This window comes from Crocodylus siamensis, chromosome 2 (assembly GCF_052110815.1).
Source record: "Crocodylus siamensis isolate JL-2025a chromosome 2, ASM5211081v1, whole genome shotgun sequence".
In the NCBI taxonomy this organism is placed as follows: Eukaryota; Metazoa; Chordata; order Crocodylia; family Crocodylidae; genus Crocodylus; species Crocodylus siamensis.
Genome location: NC_143396.1, coordinates 172,203,790 through 172,223,325, shown reverse-complemented (window position 1 = coordinate 172,223,325; position 19,536 = coordinate 172,203,790). Strand labels below are relative to the sequence as shown.

At 42.9% G+C, this 19,536-nt stretch overlaps 1 protein-coding gene across 1 annotated transcript; it reads right to left on the bottom strand.

The window, feature by feature from the left end:
• Positions 1 to 6,068: 6,068 nt before the first annotated feature.
• CIMAP1A (ciliary microtubule associated protein 1A) lies at positions 6,069 to 18,448 on the bottom strand. The gene is made up of 6 exons (XM_090034607.1): positions 18,340 to 18,448; positions 14,924 to 15,121; positions 14,174 to 14,275; positions 11,207 to 11,328; positions 9,109 to 9,240; positions 6,069 to 6,158 (listed from the first exon to the last, which is right to left on the bottom strand). The coding sequence occupies exons 1-6, from the start codon at positions 18,446 to 18,448 to the stop codon at positions 6,069 to 6,071; spliced, it is 753 nt and encodes a 250-aa protein (XP_089890733.1).
• Between the last annotated feature and the right edge of the window lie 1,088 nt (positions 18,449 to 19,536).

Genomic DNA, 19,536 nt, shown 5'->3' with positions numbered 1-19,536 from the left:
GGAGCACCTCGCCGTGGCAGTGTAGGGGTCCCAGTGGCAGCACTGAGCCTCCCTGCCCCTCTCTGCCCTACTGCACAGGGTCTCGCCCACCATGGCAGCCTGTGGGGGAAAGGTAGCAGGGCAGGGAGCCCTAAGTCTGCAGTAGGCAGCTCACATTTCTTCCCCCGCTCCATAGCCCTGGCAGCTGGGGACCCCATCTGGGGGGATGGGGCTGCAGGCTGTGAGAGGGGCATTGGCAGGGGAGTGAGGGCTGTGGGTGGGGAGTGAGGGGCATCTGCAGGGCCAAAGGCCTGTGTGTCATGAGTGAAGGGTACCAGCAGAGCTGAAGGGCTGTGGCTTAAGAGTGAGAGATGATGGCATGGTCAGAACACTCGCATGCCAGGGCTGCTCAGTGCCACAAAGCAGCGGTGAGGGACAGCCACAATGACCTCCATCCCAGTGAGCTAAGGGGACAGGGTGAACTCTGATATTCCATGACATAAACCCAAAGTTAAACACTAAAATATATAGGTATTTGGAATTTATTATACTGATTGGGGCACTGGTAGGCCTCCAAATTGCTTTAAAATTAAAAATGCAGATTTGGAATTTTTTTTAATAAGATAATTTGCAAATTTTTTAAATTAGAATTCGTGGGTGTTTTGTTAAACAAAAAAACAGGATCCCTGGTGATAAGATATAGCTTGGCAGGTTCTGCATATGATAAGAGGACACCAAGAGGAAGAACAGTTGTCCTCTATGGCCTTCTGAAAGATCATTTTGCTTATCCAGCACCTTCTTGTTCAGAAGTCATTAAAGGAGGTGGTCAGGAACATGTAACAAAATGTTATTGCTTCTCTCTCACTTTCAATTCCAATTCATGAGTTCTCCTACTATGTGTTGTTTTTTATTTACGAATGAAGGGGCAGGATGCTGAAAGACCAGCAAAATCATTCCAAATAACCACAACCATTTCCTATTGCTAAAAGAAAAGAAAATTAAACAATGGCTATTTCGGGTATGACTTGTCTCTGTGCCTTTTGTGGAAAGCTTTTTAACAAGAAATTGTACTTTGAGAATGGGTTTTTCTCTTGAATGGAACAAATCTATCTTATACCCCAGATAAAGAACAAGCCCTGTCTCAGGGCAACTGAAAGTTTATAGACAGATAAAGAATACCATTAAAAGGTCATTCCTTTATATCTGCTTTCCTTTTTATCTTCTCTCCCTTTTATCTGCCAGCCTGATGCTGCAAGCCCAAAGGCCTGAGGCCTTCTTCCCTGGTGGGACATGAATGGTCTCACCTGCCCCAAAACTAAAAACACATTTTGGCCATACCGACTCACCTGTCCTCACATACTTCCCCAGGGCTCCCCTGGAAGCCTATCTTAGAATATTGGGGCTTGGCGTGGCATGCCAAAAACCCAAGGGTTTTGGATCCCCATAATATACATGGGAAAAGGGGTGTTGTCTTAACCAAGCCTCATTAAATTGGAAGCATTTAAGTCTGCTACTCAAAAGATCTTCAAGTAGTTTTCTTGACAAATAAATTAATTAGTGTTTAATTGTAATGTTTCTTTCTGTTGACAAGGTTTCACTTATGTCTCCAGGAATACATCATCTGAACCATCTGGCATATAACAGGCGAAACTGTTGGTTTCTTAAATTATAATTCCACTCCAGCTTTGGCATTGCAGAGTTTCTCACTGATGTCTGTTGAAAACTTGGTGCAGTTATAGCTATCCAGTTATGAGGAGTGCTTCTCAGGACTGTCATGCCTGCTTTTAGTACTGTTCTCAAAGTGTTTGCTTTCAGAGATGAACAAGACAAGCTATAATAAGTGCTGTAAAGTGGTGGGAGAGGAGCAAAGTATGGTGTCTTGCTTGATTCAAACACATTTTTATTTTCCCCCTCTTATTATTTCATGGAAGAAGGAAAATGTCTTTCAGGCCATTGTGGATAAAATATGACTCTTGTGCCTTTCATTGGGTTGGCATCTTTGAGGTTCAGGCTAGGCAGCGTCTTGAGTTCATTGTTAAGCTAAGGGTCAACTCTAAGTTTAAGGCCTTCCTGGAGCTGATTGAGTCTTGATTTGGTCAAGCTGGGCCTGACTGCCCTATTGCCTGCAGATGGCTAAACATTAAGGTACAAGCCCAGTCCCCCAGAAAGTTGTTGGTTCTTGACTCTTCACAAACCTGGAGCTGTGCCTGGCTTGTAGCATCATCTCTCCGCTCCTGTCCCCTGTTCTTGCCCTTGCTTCCTGCTTCAAGTCTTGGGCCCACATCCCTCCTAGCTCCAGTTCTGATTCCTATTCTCACTTTGGCTCCATTTCCTCCTTGGCACTGTGCAAGCCCCCAGTCTTGTCTCCAGCCTAGTTCCCTAGTCAGGCTTTCTGCCCTCACCCTTACCTTGGACCTCCTGGTTCTGGCTTCCAGCACAGTACTGGTCTGAGGTTTCTGGCTCTGAATTCTCATCTTGATGCTTCATGGCCCTGCTCTCCCACTTAGTGACCAGGATATTAACCATTAGGTCAGACCTACACCCTGATTCATAACACTCATGAATGTGTAATCTGTTAATGTATATACAATGGGTTTGTAAACTCACCCCCCTCCCCACTGATGACAAGAACTTTTTAGAGCATCCCTAAAGCTAACTTTAGCTTAAACTTGTTCTGTTTATTATTCAATGCTCCCTCTCCCTCCTTAAGTTCCGCTAAGACTCAAGAGAAGTCAAAGTCGTGCTTCAAAAGGGTCCAGGCACCATTCTTTGCCTGTATAAATCTTCCTATTTTGAAATTAGTTTATTTAAAGTCAAACAGTCATCTAAGAAAAGTCTTTTCTCTTGTTCTCAGGTATCTCAGGGGTGGTGCCATCCTGAATGTGATAAGGACAGGTATATCTATGCCATGTCCCTGGCCTATCCAGAAAGGAGTGTCCTTGCTCACACAGACTAAACCCAGAAATGTGGTAATAAAGCCACCCCAAAGACATCCCATGTGGCTGGTCTTAAGCACACTAGACAGAGGTCTGTTGGGCAGCCATAGGGGATGACCCTAGAAATGCAGCAGTGAAGCTGCTCCATGTTTTGTTGTATGTGAGTAAAAGGTGAAACGATTTGGGGAGCATCCCTTCCTGGATACAGCCAGCACAGTGTAGGCGTATTTGAAGTTGCTTGGACACTGTCCAGTGACTAATTCTATGAATATTTTAAACATGTCCAGCTTCTTAAAGCAGCAAGTATTTATAGCATCAAATGACCTTTCTAGGAAAGTACTATTCACATAAGAAGGCCCCATTAGGGAATTAGGGATATGAGCAGGGGCAGGCAATTATTTCAGGTGGAGGGCCACTTACTGAGTTTTGGCAGGCCGTCAAGGGCCGCATGACAGGCAGCCGGGGCAAGTAACTATTAATTTTCTAAATTTTTGGGGGGCCCTGTGGGCCAGATAGAATGGCCTGGCAGGCCGCATCCGACCCACAAGCCACATTTTGCCCATCCCTGGATGTGAGGCTTACTCTGAGGTCCAAAATATAGTAAAACCTGTGTTAACTGGCATTTTAGTAACTGTCATTTTTATTAATCAGGCATGGGGCAGAGGGAGCTTGCACGTGGCCGCTGCCGCCACCCACCACCCTGCACTGCTGCGTTTGGCCAAAAACCCCTGCCTCTGATAACCGGAATTTTTATATAACCAGCACACTGTGTTCCCCAGTCATGCCAGTTAACACAGCTTTTACTGTATATGCAAAGAAGCTTCCTTCATGATATCAATGTCCCCTGAAACATTTAAAGAATTGCATGATATTTTGCCTTCAATGACAAGTGCTCATTTAGCTGTTGAAAAAGCCTGCTATAAAATATTTTCCACCCACCAATGTTTTTCTTTAAACTTCAAGGATGAATACTTTGGAGTCTTCATAAAAATCACTTTAATATAAGAATTTTGTAGAACATCTAATCTGATGCATTTTCTTCCCTTTGGAAAGGGAGAAGGTGACACACAGCTTTTTTTCTTGATAATGTATTTTAGATTCTGACAAAAACTTGCTTTGAGGGAACTCTATACCAGGCTTCAACTTCATGCAAGGATGTGCTTTCATTTTCTTGATGAGACAGTCTTACTGGACTTCTGCTCCTCTGACAAATATCCTCATATTTAAAACTTATAGCGCGTACAGCTTTTAATGAAAAAGACCCATTAAATATTCTATACAAAGCATAAACCTCCATAATTAATGCTTGAATACATCTTTCAAAATATAGCAGAAAAGAAATGCCATAAATATTTTCAGACAGAAAGGAAATTGTAAGTGCTCTTTGAGTATATACACACTTTTTAGTAATAAATATGTTTGTGTTCCTCTTGACATGTGAGATCTGTTCCTGACTGAGAGAAATCAGGGACAGAGGGGTTGCTTTCATTTTTTTATTACATACTACTTAACAAAATAAGCAAGCAAAAACCCAAGCAGGTATTGGTCTCCAAGAACTGACAAATATAAAAACTATGTATTTTCTTAATTCAGTAAAGATGCAGGCAATTTCGTAATATCCTAGTTATAGCAATAAAGTATAATTCATTAATAACTATCTTTGCATCAATTTGAAATTCTATCCCCCATACAGACTAGTTAAGGATCCAGAACTGCTGACATCCAACTGCTACCCTCCCTATCATTGCCTTCTCATTAATTTTGTCTTGAAAGAATACATTAAAAAAAAAATAACAGAACAGTAGTTGGGAAAGTTATTCGAGTTTCCAGCTTGGTTAAGCAGAGCCAACAGCTCCTCCACAAGAAATGCATTAAGTCTTTGCATGTTTTTGTGACATGTAATCACTGCCCAGTTATTAAAGGAAGGTGCAAAGTTGCACTCTTTCTGAGGGAAGCTCAGGGAAGAATGGTGTCTTAGAAGGCAGAACTTTTCCCCATTATTCAGAAGGAACTTGTCCATTTTTACAGTACATTACTAGAAGTAACTTCCTTTCCCAGCTGTATCCATCCTGTGCAAAATAGCAGCATGAAACGGCTTGGTTGTGTCTAATCCTTCACTTCCTATGTGCTCCACTAGGAACATGCAAAGGAAGTAGCTCCTGTGCTTTCTGAATATGATTTCTGGTTGTGGTTGGTCTGTATGTGGACATTGTATGTCCTTGGCTAGTGAATGCACATGGTGGTGGTGAGAGGGAGAACAGTGCTTCTTCTGCGCAAAGAAAACAGCCCAGGCACAAAGCACAAAGCTTCCTTTTATTTCACACATTCAAACAGAAACCCAGTGTTTTTTGTTAGGGATTTCTGCATTTGCCAGCAGCTCTAATAATGTAATATTTTGCAGAGGCATGAAAACCAGAAGCTATTAACTAGTCCATTTATTTTCTCCTACTATCCAAGCTAAATGAAGAACATGTGAATTGAGGAAGACTGATGAAAAGTCTATGTAAAGCTTTGCCTTAATATAACTGTAGTGTACTTGAGAATTTGTTTTAATACTTCAGGCTGTGTCTATTTAAACCTTAGCATATAGCTCCATCTATAGGCAAATCGGTGGTCAATAACTTCAAAGTGTTAAATTCAGATTCACTTCCTGGTTTATTTTTTTTAAATCCTAATACTGTGATTAAACACACACACACACACACACACACACACGGATCAATGGCATGAAGCTAGGGCCATCACAGGACTAAACTCACCTGTCTTATTAGTAGGAAATGGAATGAGATTTTTACACAGGCAATTTTGTGAAAGTCCAGAATCTGAAGAATAGCTGGACCCAGGTGCTGTGGAGTGGTAGTACTGTACTGATGAAGGCAGCACGAACCACACAGATGCCAATGATCTTAGCTTCAGTATGCTTTCTTCATTGTGGAGACTGGGGACATGGAAGATTCTTTTACAGCAGGGAGCAAATTATACTACTACACATGATAATTTTCTGAATACGGATGCACATCTTTTGTTACAAGCTGGAGAAATGGCTGCTTCTAAAGTTAAGAGGAGCTATATAAAATCTGGCAGCTTTCAAACATAAAGCAACATGATATGGGAAAATAAATTTAGTTCTTGTAAGACAGCTTTGCAAGAAGGTCAATAGATTTCCATAATTAAAGGCACTGTGTACTCAGAATGCCGGATTCCAAAGGTGATCCCAGAAGACATGGATTTCTTCAGTGTTACCTGGAAGAAGAAAAGTAAATCAAATTAATTGGAGTATTCTTCATTAATTACCCTCACTTCTTGCTAGTTGCCATACCCTGTACTCTCTGTAGTCAAGTACCAGGTCTGAAGAATCCCTGCTACTTACTGCACCTCATGCTCACTATATATCGGTAAAAAAGCTATCAGTAAAAAAGAAGTTTGGAGCTGTAAGTATAAGTGGGGGCAGAGAAGACAGGAACAATGAAGTACAGCAGCTGCTCTGCAATTTGGATGAAAAGTTCTACCTACATTTCTTAGTTAGATGGCATGACTTCATAGATTTCATAGATTTCATAGACATTAGGGCTGGAAGGGACCTCGGGAGATCATCGAGTCCAGCCCCCCGCCCAAAGGGCAGGAAGTCAGCTGGGGTCATAGGATCCCAGCAAGATAAGCATCCAATTTACTCTTGAAGGTGACCTGGTGCTGTTTAACCTTTGAGGCTGGCACTCTGAAAAAATAAAGTAACAACACTGCTCCTGTATGCACCGGTACTTGCATTGGTTATATGACGGAATATAAAAGTATTTATCTAGATGATGGTGATCCTTCACGTGAAATTTGCATACATAATTTCACCTTTGTATCCTATGTAGCATAGTGTATTCCTTGCTGCTTTCATTTAACTCTACCTACTAAGCTGGTAATTTATGATACAGCCTGTTCAACGAGTTATAAAATATCTTTCAGAGACTACAATAGTACATTTAATTTGATTTCTTACAGTATCTTCATAGCCTAGAGGTAAATATCATACTATGAAACAGTGGCTACATATTCACCATACATTACAGTAGTTGCAGGAAAAAGTTTTGTGCCACTTTTATAGATGTCCCTTTGAGCTATTTACACCTAAGTCTGCTACTATATGTAGAAGCAAACCTTATTTGTTTTAAAAAAATATCAGTACACTGAAGATAATTGCACTTTTTTGATACTGCTCATACAATAAGACTGTAAGTACATTTTAATTGCGGCTTTTCCTTTAAACTTCGTGGTTCTCAGATGCACAGATACAACCTATGTGTTTGCATAGGTGTTTTCTCTTAGGTTCAGATATTAAAGTATGATAGAAATCTCCCTTATGTCTATGTTGTTGGAATAAGAGATGGTGTTGGAAAGGATATATATGCACATGTATACTTAATAAAGGAACTTTCTCTTATGGGTGTCTTTCTGTGCAATTCATCTGTTTTAATCCCTTATTCGTGCATGGAGTTTGCTTAGCTTTCAAATATGGCTTCTCCTGCACCAGTCCTGTGTAATACTAACAGTAGTACTTCCAAGATCACAGTCCCATCTGCCAATTCTTCCTTTAAATCGTGAATCTATACATTGAAGATATAGTCGTTGCTTACTGGAATCTGATTTTTTTTTTTAAATATATATACCAGAGGCCAGTGGAAAAAGCCATGACTCATAATGGCTGAAATTAAAGACTTAATGCAAGTAAAGTAAATCCGGCTGCCAGGACTGTTAATAGTGCTATGCAAGGCTCTGGCCAGAGCTTCGGATCCAGAGAAGCTCCAGGGTCCGAGCAGCACATCCGGTTCAAGCGCTGCCGCATCCGTCTTCCCCCCACCTCAGAGCCACCTCCAGGATCTGGCCATAGGGTATAATGGAGACACAGTAAAATACTTATACCTTTCTTGTTTTTTGTCCCATTTGGATGAAATGTTGAGGGGTGGTAGACACGGCAGAGAGGATGAAGCCTGCCAAGTTTCAAGAAGATCAGTGCAGGGGTTTGGGGGCAACAGCATCCCAAATTCTTGAAAGCAAAACTCCTGTCACGTCTATGTATTACACCACAGGGGAGTCAAAACTACAGGGGCAGTAGCACTTACTGACGCCACAAAGCCTGCCAAGTTTCAAGAAGATCAGTGCAGGGGTTTGGGGGGAACTGCACCTCAAGCTGTGGACAAGCAAAACAGGTGCCATGGGTGCTGTGGGACTGACTGTGTCTGTCTGGGGTGGGGGGGGGAGGGGAGACACTGCTGCAGGCCTGGCTGCTAAGCTGCTGTGTTACCAGTTGCCAGTTGATCAATCATGATTCACTCGGGGACCAGGGACTCAGGGACCAGCTCAATACACAGGACCTGGCTACTACACAGCGACTTAACAAGCATCAATCAGCACCTACAAAACCAGGCTAAGGAGAGGAAAGACTCAATACAGATGATCAACTGCCCCAAGACCCACACAGTCTTGGCACCAGTTTTGCCTGTCAGCAGCCAGGAGTGCAGGACCCCAGACCCCCCCTGCACCGATCTCCTCAACAGCTGGCAGGTGTCACAGCAGGGGCCACCATCCATGTAGCTGTCACCCCGCTGCGCCTGAACACACGCAGGGTCACCCATGGCACGAGTTTTGCTTGTCCACAGCTTGAGGTGCAGTTCCCTCCAAATTCCTGCACTGATATCCTTGAAATGTGGCAGGCTTTGTGGCCTCAGGAAGAGCTACCAGCCCTGCAATTTTCACCCCCCTGTGCTGTAACACACAGCCCTGACATGAGTTTGGCTTTCAAGAATTTGGGGTACAGTTCCTCCCAAACAACTGCATTGATCTTCTTGAAACTTGGCAGGCTTCATGCTCTCAGCAGAGGCTTCCATCTCAGCAAGTTTAATCTAAATTGGACAAAAAACAAAGGTATAGATATTTCATTGATTCCCCATTATACCCTATAGCTGGATCTCTGAGGCAGCTCAGAAGCTTCAGCGGGATCAAGGCGGAAACCTGGTCCAGAGCTCCAGATCAGATCGCGGCCACCCAAAGCCGGATCGGATCGCTGTCAACTTACACAGGCCTAATTGTTAGTCCTGTAAATTTAGCTACTACCCCTAGTTCACAAAAACTATTGAAGAAGATGCTGAGACAATAAAGGCCAGCTGCTGAAAGGAGGAAAAGGGAAACAAGGGCTTTTTTGTCTTACCTTGTAGGCTGCAGGTCCAGGATGCAAAGTTCTATCTCCTGGAGGCCTGCTTGATGAACTCATACTGTACTCAGGTGCTCTGTGTTTGTATGCATCGAGCTTTGGCCTGTTATATGCAGCAGGACCTGGTGTCTGTAAAAGAGTCAATGAAATCTTTCAGATGAAAACATCAACATTGAGGATCCCCAGCCTCCCGTCAGAGTTGCATCAAGCTTGATAGGAAAATGTTATCATAGCATGTAAGCAAAGTTAACAATTTGAAGAGCCTGAAGAGCAAGTTTTTTCTTTTTATAGTTTGCATCTCCTTCAGAAGTTTCCATTAAATGTTTTGAAATCTGTTCCCAGCTGTTAGGGTAGCTTGTTATGTTTAATGCTTTGAAGTTGTACCTGCTTATAGTATTGTTTATGTTTTAGCCTTAGTGAATCATTGCTTAAGTTTTGTCCTTATTAACTTTTTGGTTTTTATTATTAGCTGGCTTTGAGTTGTTTTTGTAGAGCTTATAGGTGCTCATTATTATATCTTTTCTTTTTTTACCACTGTGAGAAGTTCTTTTAACATAACATAGCAATGGCCTTGTTACTAGCTTCAATTAACTGAACTTGGCACTAACCAGCTGAATCAGAGGGATGAAAGAATTGGATATATTAATGAAAAGTGATAAGGAAGACCAATGGACAATGCCCAAAGTAAGACATCGGAAAAAGGCCAAATTTAAGAGATGTGCCTGTAATGGATCTGTTACACAAAGGAATATGCTGACGGGATAAAAGATGGATAATATGCTGACTACAAAGAGACCAATCCAAAAGCAGAGAGTCATCAAAGAAGTGAAGTTGAAGAAAAGCATAAAAGCGGGGAGCAAAAAAGTTCATCACCATACGTCAGAAATCCAGCCTTCAACACCTGCCTTGACCCTCCCAGCCCACGATGTGCCCTTTGCTTCCAGGAACTGAGTGGCCATCTTCTCTGCCTGAGCAAAGTAACATCTGGGATTGGGTGAGATTATTGTATTAATGTTTTTTTTTTTCTCTCTGAATATAGAAACTGCTGAGATAATACTTGTTGTACTAATAAAGTCAGACTTTGATTTCAGGACACCGAGTTGTCCAAGACTCATTTTAAGATGTTGAGTTGTCTGTATTTTGATTTTAGGACACCGAGTTGTCTAAGCTTGTGAACTTCTTCCCTATTGATCAGGACAAAATCCAAGATAGGTGATCCCTTAGCTGTATCCTGCACCTTATGGAACTGAAAGTTGCCCTTCACCAAGTTATGAACCAACTTCACACTGAAGTCCAATTGAACTCTCACCAGTACCATCCCATTCCCATTTCCATACCATTCCTTCCCAGTACCAGAAATTATCAGACGCTTGGAAAGTATGATTTCTGAGGAAAGACGGAGAGAATTGGGATTATTTAGTCTGCAGAAGAGAAGACTGAGGAGAGATTTGATAACAGTCTTTATATACCTGAGGGGTGATTTAAAAAGAGGGTACAGGTAGACTATGTATTGTGACTGCAGGGAACAGGACAAGGAGTAGCATTCTTAAATTGCAGCAGAAGAAATGTAGATTGTATATTAGAAAGAGCTTGCTCATGGTGAGGGTGGTTGAGCATTGGAACAGACTACTTCAGGAGTTTGTGGAATTTCTACTCTCAGAAGTTTTCAGAAACAGGTTAGACAAACATTTGATTTGGGTTATTTAGACAGGGGTCATCCTGCCTTGAACAGGGGGTTAGCATAGATGATCTTTTGAGTTTCCTTCCATCCCTACTTTTCTATAATTTTATGATTAGGGTTGATAGAAAGACTAGGTCTAATTTGAAGACTTTGGGAGTCTCATTGATTTTGATGGTATTTGAGTCATGTCCTTTGGATAGGTAGATGCTGCAAGTATACAGAAGTGCCCTGTCTTGATGATGGCACAGTAAGTAGGACTCTGGATACCACTGTCCATGTGCAAGCTGAGTGCCTGGATCTGCTTGCATTTGTATATTAAGAAAGGACCCAGCAATATTTGGAGCCCTTCAGTTTTGGAGAGGGCCTCTGGTTACTGATAAGAATACTTGGAAAGGAGGTGGAAAGGCAGCCTACCTTATGGCGATCCTCATAAAAATAACCTATGTTACTTTTCCATTTCATAGAATAGCAAGGACTAGCTGTTTTGTCCACTGTGTTGGGGCCCAGCACTTTAGGGATTGTATATCTGGCAGGACCTGGCAGGAGAGAACAATAACAATTATTATAATCAGCATGATTGTTCAAGGATTAGATAGCACATCTAGACAGGGAAGAAATTTTCAAACTGAGGCTGGGGAGAAAACAATTCCAACTATGTTGGGGCACCAATTTGTAATACTGTAGTAGCCTCATGGGACTATCATATAATCTGTTTTTTAGCCTTTGTGGACAGGACCTATCTTCATTTTTCTGAGGCTGTGGGATGCTTCACTTAGCATGTTTTACAGCAGCAAAATGGACTTTCTTGGCTGACTGCTTTGTCCTTTGCATCAGTATTCTGATCCTGCCTTATCCGATGCCACAAGCACAGATGAGTTGTCTTGGCCTTCAAGGCCTGTAGTAGCCTATCCTTATGCTAATTGCCATGTCTTAAATTATCAACATGTTTGATAATCCCCCTGCTCTGCTCATGCACTTAAAAAGTAAGCTATTGGGGAACAGCATTGTCATCACATCCTGCGTTTGTCTAGGCCAAGTTACAAGAAGTCCCTACTCTATGATGGGCTGGGGGCACTATCACAATATAGTTTTTCTTTCTTATTTTTGTTATTTCAGAAGAGATACTTGCCGTGTTAAACAATACACACAGAAAGGAGCATTTTTCAAAGTATTGTGTATTTGTCACAGGACTCCCATTGACTTCTCCATATTTTCCCACATCACCTGCTCTTCTGTGCTTTCAGCCATTTTTGGTAGTCTTGGGAGTCTGAGCGCCACATATTCTGAGTATGAGCAGAGCAATTTCTTGCCTGGCTCTCAGGCTCTGGGGCCAGGAGACCAGAAGCTGAGAGCACAGAAGAACATTAGCTGTCTATTCCAGTTCCAGCCCCTTGCTCCCAGGGGGGGTGGGGAGTGGAGTCGCAGAGCCAAGCAACCCTCTGTTGCACCCAGCTGACTGAAGAGCAGGCTCTTGGATGTTTGCAGTGTTTTTTTAAGTGGTCTAGTGAGAGGACAGCGTTGGGGGCTTCACATCTACCTGAAGTGCTCTGAAGGAGAATTTGGAGCAGTTCACATGCATCTCTTTCCATGACCAGTGTGCTTGTTTTATTTATTTATTTATTTATGGTTTTGTTTTCCCTGTTTTCAGCCTGCACTGGATTTATCATTTATATATGCATGAACTTAGCAAACATCAAACACAAACATTGTTTCCCCATTCTGGACTGTGCAAATGTTAACTAAAGTTTTGCAGGATTTTCTTCTGAACTAGTGTGCATTTGCCACCATTCACCTAGGTACTCAGTGGTTTGGTTTAACACTGACTGCTCAGATGGCCCCATGGTTTGTCAGGGTCTGCAATCAAAGCTACTAGGGCTGTGCGAAACAGCACCGTTTCGACTTCCATTTCACCGTTTTGACAGAACAGTGTTTTGTTTCAATTTTTATTTAATTTCATTTTGAAAGCACTGTTCCATTTTGTTTCATTGAAACTGTGTCATCATTTCAACGCTATTTTGACAGTTCATCCATAGGCTATAACGGGGAAGCACAACACTGCCTATAACTTTGCCATTTTTTGTCAGTTTTATATTAAAGCAGCAGGGATGGTAGCCCCTTCTGAGGGCATAAAGCCTTCCAATTTTGAAGGAGGTAAGTGCAAGGGTTTCTGGGAAACTGCACCTCAAATCTTGACAGCAAAACTTGTGTCACTTGTAAGTGTGGAGGCACAGAGGGGTGAAAACTGCAGGTATGGTAGCCTCTGCTGAGGGCAATAAGCCTGCCAGCTTTCAAGGAGATAGGCACAGGGGTTTCTGAGAAACTGCACCTCAAGCAGCTGGCAAGAAAAATTCATGACTTGTATGACCGCATGTGTATGTTAAGGGGCCTCTACACGACATGGTAGTGTGCCCCAATGAGGTCTCCTTCTCCCCTACAGCCTCAGCCCGGTCCACTGCTTAGATGACAACAGGTATAAAATAACTTAGTGAACACTCGCACAGTAGTACCAGCAGTATCTCAGGCAGCCAAACTGTGACAGAGCCCTTCTTCCCTCTCCTGCAGGAGCTTCTTTCCTAGCGTGTGTTAAGGTGTGCCCTCACTGTGTTCTGCCCCCTCCCTTGCCTTACTTTCTATTTCCCTGCAAGCAAACCCAGCTTCAGCTTCAAAACTCAAAACGTTGTGAAACTTCTGAAATGTTTCGACTACCCTCGTTTAGTTTCACAGGTGTTTCGAAGCCTTTCATTTCATTTTGATTTTTCTGTTTCAAGCTCAAAGTGAGTTGAAATAGCATCAAAATGAAACAGCCAGCGAAATTTCACACAGCTCGAAAAGCTACTCTTTGGTGTCAGAACCCAGTCTATTCTGGAGGAGTAAAGTCACTTTTCTTTGTAATGAAGGCTTCCGCCGCCATCTAGAAGCCAGGAGAAGGCAGAAGGTGTAGGACTGTCTATACGTACCAACTGCTGTAGTCCCTTAAGCAGCTGTGTTTCCCCAGGACTTGCTTTGCATCCTGGTGGCTGCCATATTGGAACAGCATGGCAGTGAACATGTTCCTATGACACCTGCTGTCAGCCAGCAGAAGTTCTGGTGGGCGAAGCAGCCAAGTATAAAATAAGACCTGCATGTCAGGGCTAAAAGGAAAAGGGATTTGCATATTCTTTTCAAATGCACCTAAGTAAATGAAGTTGTTTCACATTTTAGTCTGTTAATCTTGATGACAATCCCACTTAGCTCTGGGTATAACACTGGATCCTTCTGAAGCTTTTATCTTGTTTCAGAATACTTTCCTCTGGAATCAGACTCGGGGCTGTCTGCGCTCAGGCCAGGTTTCAATAACAGGAATCCTACATCAGATTTATTTATTAGTTAATGGATTTTTACCTGGAGTGCTGTCTACTCTGAAGCTTTTAGATCTAAAGGAAATGGAGTGAATAGGAGCACATCGATAGACATGTTTTCTTGACTTCTCTGGTGAGTAATCACCTAGACAAGAGTAGAACAAAGCAACAGTAATGATGGCTTGCCTTTAAAAGCATGCAAAGCAAATGATTTGGTCTTTCGGTTCAGCATACAAAATTTCAGAGCTTCCATCTGACCCATCACACTGTGTTGCTTTTTCCCACACATCCTGTCCTCATGGTCTGGTATTGCCATTTCTCCTACCTCCTACAGCAGGGGTGGGCAAAATGTGACCTGCAGACCAGATGTGGCCCACCAGGCCATTTTATCCAGCCCACAGGGCCTCTAAAAATTTAGAAAATTAAGATTTATCTGCCCCTGGCTGCCTGTCATGAGGCCTTCGATAGCTTGCCAAAACTCAGTAAGCGGCCCTCCACCCAAAATAATTGCCCTCCCCTGTCCTACAGCAAGTGCCTACCACCAACTCCCCCCTCATTCTAGTTCTGCATTCTAGCCTGTCTGTCCACATGCCATTCCTTCTGTATCTCTGCCCCATGGTCCTATGTGGCTGCTTCTCCTACATTTCATCCCCCAGCATTAGAGCTGTTTCTGTTTGAGGATATGCATACTTTATTCTAAAAAGATGTTCTAAAGTTTCCAATCAGTTAAGAGAGGGAGATTACGGACATGCTATCCTCACTTTGGACAGCCTGCTAGAGATGTGCTACTCACTTGGTCCAGGGGTGATCTCTGTTTTCACTATGGGACGTCCAGATATGGTATAAGCTGGGGCAACTTCCTTCCCCCTTCTGGTCAATGAGGCCACATAGTAGCGAGGACCTGGAGAGCAGCTTTCTTTGCAACGTGGCCTTGTCCCACTAATACTATAAGCAGGGGCTTTCTTTTTGGTTGGATTGTGCTTCATGTAACCTAGGAAGAAAGACTACATTTTCTATGTGTTGACCAAGTCACATTTTAAATTCCCTTTGTATTACAGTGCTAAAGTCATTTGAGTCTTTGGCCTCATGAAGTTCCTTTTCAGGACATTGTGTTTCCTTTTGTTTTGTAGGACATATATTCAGTATATCATACATTTTTTCAGATTCTGTGTATCTCAGATTTTTCACCCAGCAATCGGTGTCTACTACAGACTGCTAAACCAGGAGGAGGAGCTGGATCTGGAATTTTTCAGAGAACTGGTGGCAGCTGCACATTCAAAGGACATAGTTGTTATGAGTGCTCTCAGTTACCCTGACATCTGCTGGGAGGGGTGCTTGGCCAGATCTGACTGGTCCTGTAGGTTTTTGACCTGGGTGGAAGAACTTTTTTTAGTACAGAAGGTGAAAGGGTTGACCATGGGGAAGGCTTTGTTGGATTTTGTTCTAGTCAAAGGGGACAACCTGGTGGGAGATCTGAGGATGGGAGATAGTGATCATGAGATGATAGAATTCATTATCCATCATAGGGCAGGGAACTCAGTCAGTAAGGCAGAGGTGCTTGAATTCAGGAAGGCTGACTTCAATGAGCTTAGGAAAATAGTGGGAGAGACCCTATTGGAAATGTGGGGGCCTTGCAGAATAGGATGGGACAGCTGATAACAGACAGTTAGGAAAAAGCTGAACTCATTAAAGAATACTTTGCATCAGTGTGCCTGCATACAAATGGTGGTCGCCCGCCTGAATGAATGCAGGGAGCAGGGGGTGGAAGGGAAGGTGGTGCTGATTGCCAACCAATAGTCAGTGTCAAACTGTGGAGAGAGCACTTAGAGTGACTGAATGTCTTCAAGTTGGCAGCACTGGAAGTATTACACCTGAGAGTGCTGAGGGAATTGGCTGGAATCATTGTGGGCTCATTGATGAAGGTATTTGAAGACTCATGGTACTTGGGAGAGGTCCCAGGAGACTGGAAAAGGGCCATTGTGGTGCCAGTCTTTAAGAAGGGAAGGAAGGAGGATCCGGGAAATGATAAGCTGATCTGTTTGACCTTAATACTGGGTAAAACTTTGGAAAAAATTATCAAGAAGTTCATTTGTAAGACATTGGCAGAAGGCATGATGCTGAAGGATAGCCAACATGGTTTTGTTGCAGGTAGGTCATGTCTGACCAACCTAGTCTCCTTCTATGATCAAGTAACAAACTGTTTAGATGTGGGAGACGTGGTTGATGTCATGTACTGAAATTTTAAAAAGGCCTTCAATATGGTCTCCCATGACACTCCTATAAAAAAACCTGAGGGATTGTGGGAGTCCATGGTCAGGTGGGTTGGGACCTGGCTAAGGGGTTGAACTCAGACAGCGTTATTGGACGGGTCTGTATCATCTTGGCAGGAGGTGGCCAGTGGTGTCCTGCAGGGTTCAGTTCTTGGCCCTGTGCTGTTCAACATCTTTATCAATGATTTAGATGAGGATGTGGAAAGCATGCTGGCCAAGTTTGCAGGTGATAGTAAGTTATGGGGGAAAGTGGTCACACTAGGGGATAGGATGCAGATCCAAGCAGACCTGGGCAAGCTGGAAAGGTGGGCAGAGCAGAACCGGATGAAGTTCAATAAGGATGGATGCAGAGTGTGTCATCTGGGGAGAAGTAACCAATGACATGAATATAGATTAGGAGGAGATGCCCTGGCCAGCATGATGGCTGAAAGGGACATAGGGGTTATGGTTAATCACATGATGAACATGAGCCACCAGTGTGACACTGCAGTCAACAGAGCTAATAGCATACTGGGAAGCATTAGCCAATGAGTCGTGAGCAGGGCTAAGGAAGTGATACTTCCTCTCTATTCAGCACTGGTGATACCCCAGCTGGGTACCACACTTCAAAAAAAGATGTGGAGAAGATGTATAGAAGGGCCACAAGAATGATTAAGGATTGTCCTGGAGGACAGACATTATGAGGAAAGACTCATATGCATCTGGGACTGTTTAGCTTGGGTAAGAGAAGACTGAGGGGGGACTTGGTGGCCATCTATACCTATGTAAGGGATTAATATCAGAACCTGGGAGAAAAACTGTTCACTTGGGTGCCCCAGGGGAGGTTAAAGAGCAATGACCATAAACTGTTAGACGATGGTTTAAGGTTGGATGTAAGGAAGAACTTCTTTATGGTAAGGGTGACCAGAATCTGGAGTAGTGGTGGTGCAGTCTTCAACCTTGGAAATCTTCAAGAGGAGACTGGATAGACACCTTGCTGGGACCATTTGATCTTAGCAGCATTCCTGCCCAGAGCAGAGGGGCTTAGACTCAATGATTTTAAAGGTCCCTTCCAGTTCTTAATTTCTATAATTCTATCCAGCCTCTTCTTAAACACCCCCAGGGTAGTAGCCTGCTCCGCTTCCCTTGGAAGTTGGTTCCAGCTCCTAGCCACCCGGACTGTGAAGTAGTTCTTGCGGATGTCTAATCTAAACCTACTCCCCAATAACTTGTGTCCATTATTCCTTGTTATGCCAGGGGGCGCCAGGGGAAACAGTGTCTCCCCCAAACCCTTCTGGTCCCCCCTAATGAGTTTATAGACAGTCACCAGGTCCCATAGACAGTCACCAGGAAAAAGGTATTAAAAGCCAATTGTAATTTACACAAGCATGAGGCAGAACAAGAGAAGAGCCAATATTAGCTGCCTTTTGCAAACAACCATCTTTAAGTTCTTGGTGTCACAGACAGACAGCTTTCCTTGCCTCGAATTCTCTGAGGAGCAAGTCACGGATGGTGGAAAATGCAGCTAATCCTAAAAGTAATATTCTTTATGAATTTCCCAAAAATTAACATTTTGCAATCCCTGCTCTGTGGAAATTTGTGTGTAATTCAGCCTTGTGCTTTTGTCATGAAAATTTACCATCTCAGCAACAAAATCTATGTGTCATAGAGAAAATTAGAAGAATGACTGATATTAAAACACTATTTGAAGTAGTATTATGTAGATGTGTACTAAGTAGAGTCACTCAGTTCTCTCTGCTAAGTTATAAAAAAAAATACTAATATTCAGCTGCTATGTGGGAAAAGTTATACTAATTGTCACACCAAAGGCAGTGGAGTTATTTAAGTAAAATACACAAGAGTGTACACAAAATGAATAATCTGAACTGATCTAAACTTTGTTTAATTTATTACTATGAACCAGGTTTCCTAGAGTTCTGTATCTGTATGTGATTTTTACCTGTTGTTCCCTGTATTGAGTACTTGGGTCCTGGACCAGTATACTGGGCTACTATTGGTATCCTTGGCCGATGTGGTCTCCAGGTTCCCACCCAAACTCTGTCACCCATAGTGGGAGCTGGTTACAAAGCCTAAAGAGAAAGTAGAAGTGTTAATAATATTCTTTGAAAGAAGAAGAGTTCTTTTTCTTTTGAGAGTTTCAAAAAAAACATTCTCAACCTGGCCCTGAAACTGTACTACACCCAAAGGCTAGTTGTGGGCATAATGGATCTATGTTGAAGGAACCATGTTTTGTACCTCCCCTAAGGTCGCTGCTGCCAGCAGCATGGTATTACTGAGGTAATACACAGCTGTTTGAGATTTTCCTTGGATATCAGTCTAGCTCCATTTCCCATAAGGTGAATACTCAGTAATGGGGACAGGACAGCTGAATCTTGCTATTGAAGTCCCTCTTGAAGTGATAGAGAGGGCATTTCCCAGTATCCAGAACAAGGACTCCTTTGATATTTCAAAGGGATCTGTTTCTTTGCCCAGTCATATCATTCACTGTAAAGCAGACCCCAGGTTTACCTGCTCTCTGTCACTGGTCATTGTATTGTGCACCCCAGCAGTCTTCTACACTTCTGTCCACACCATACTGCATGGAGGCATACAATACTCACTGGCTGTACTTGACCTATGACAAATTCTAAAGATCAAGCAATGTAGATGCCTAAAAGCGTAGCTGGACACGTATCGAGTGACACTCTAAAATAGCTCTCTTGTCTCATTTCCAGGATTTGCCATGCATGAAGTTGTAGTGAGCGGACCACTAGTTTTTCAGCTGGAAGTGAGTGCAGTTAGCTTCTCTTGGCTACTACATTTACAGAAGAAGGAGTTGGTTTTTCTCCTCCCTCACCACATGGATGAAATTCCAACTTCAAAATCCTTGGGTCTTCTTGATGAGGTATAGGAAAAGGCACATCCTAAGTTTTAGTTTATAGCACTGAACATTAAAAAAAACCCTCATTTTTCTTTGACTTTGTGAGTGATACAAATCTACTGTGGCAGTAGTTTTCAAACTTCCAAAAATGAAAGAACTCTTTTGCATCACTTCTTCTGCCATAGAACCCCTACCCCTGGCTCTGGGGACCGTATAACCTGACATGGAGCCAAGCGACCTGACCTGGCAGTGGTGATACACTGTCTCCTGGTCTGC

What these genes read in the sequence shown, in the direction of transcription:
- CIMAP1A (XM_090034607.1), bottom strand. Translation starts at nt 18,448, where the DNA reads ATGGGTGACAGAGTTTGGGTGGGAACCTGGAGACCACATCGGCCAAGG. An exon ending in CTCAATACAGGGAACAACAG is followed by an intron (nt 15,122 to 18,339) that starts GTAAAAATCACA and finishes CTTTCTTCCTAG; the next exon opens with GTTACATGAAGCACAATCCA. An exon ending in TTTATGAGGATCGCCATAAG is followed by an intron (nt 9,241 to 11,206) that starts GTAGGCTGCCTT and finishes ACTCTTTTACAG; the next exon opens with ACACCAGGTCCTGCTGCATA.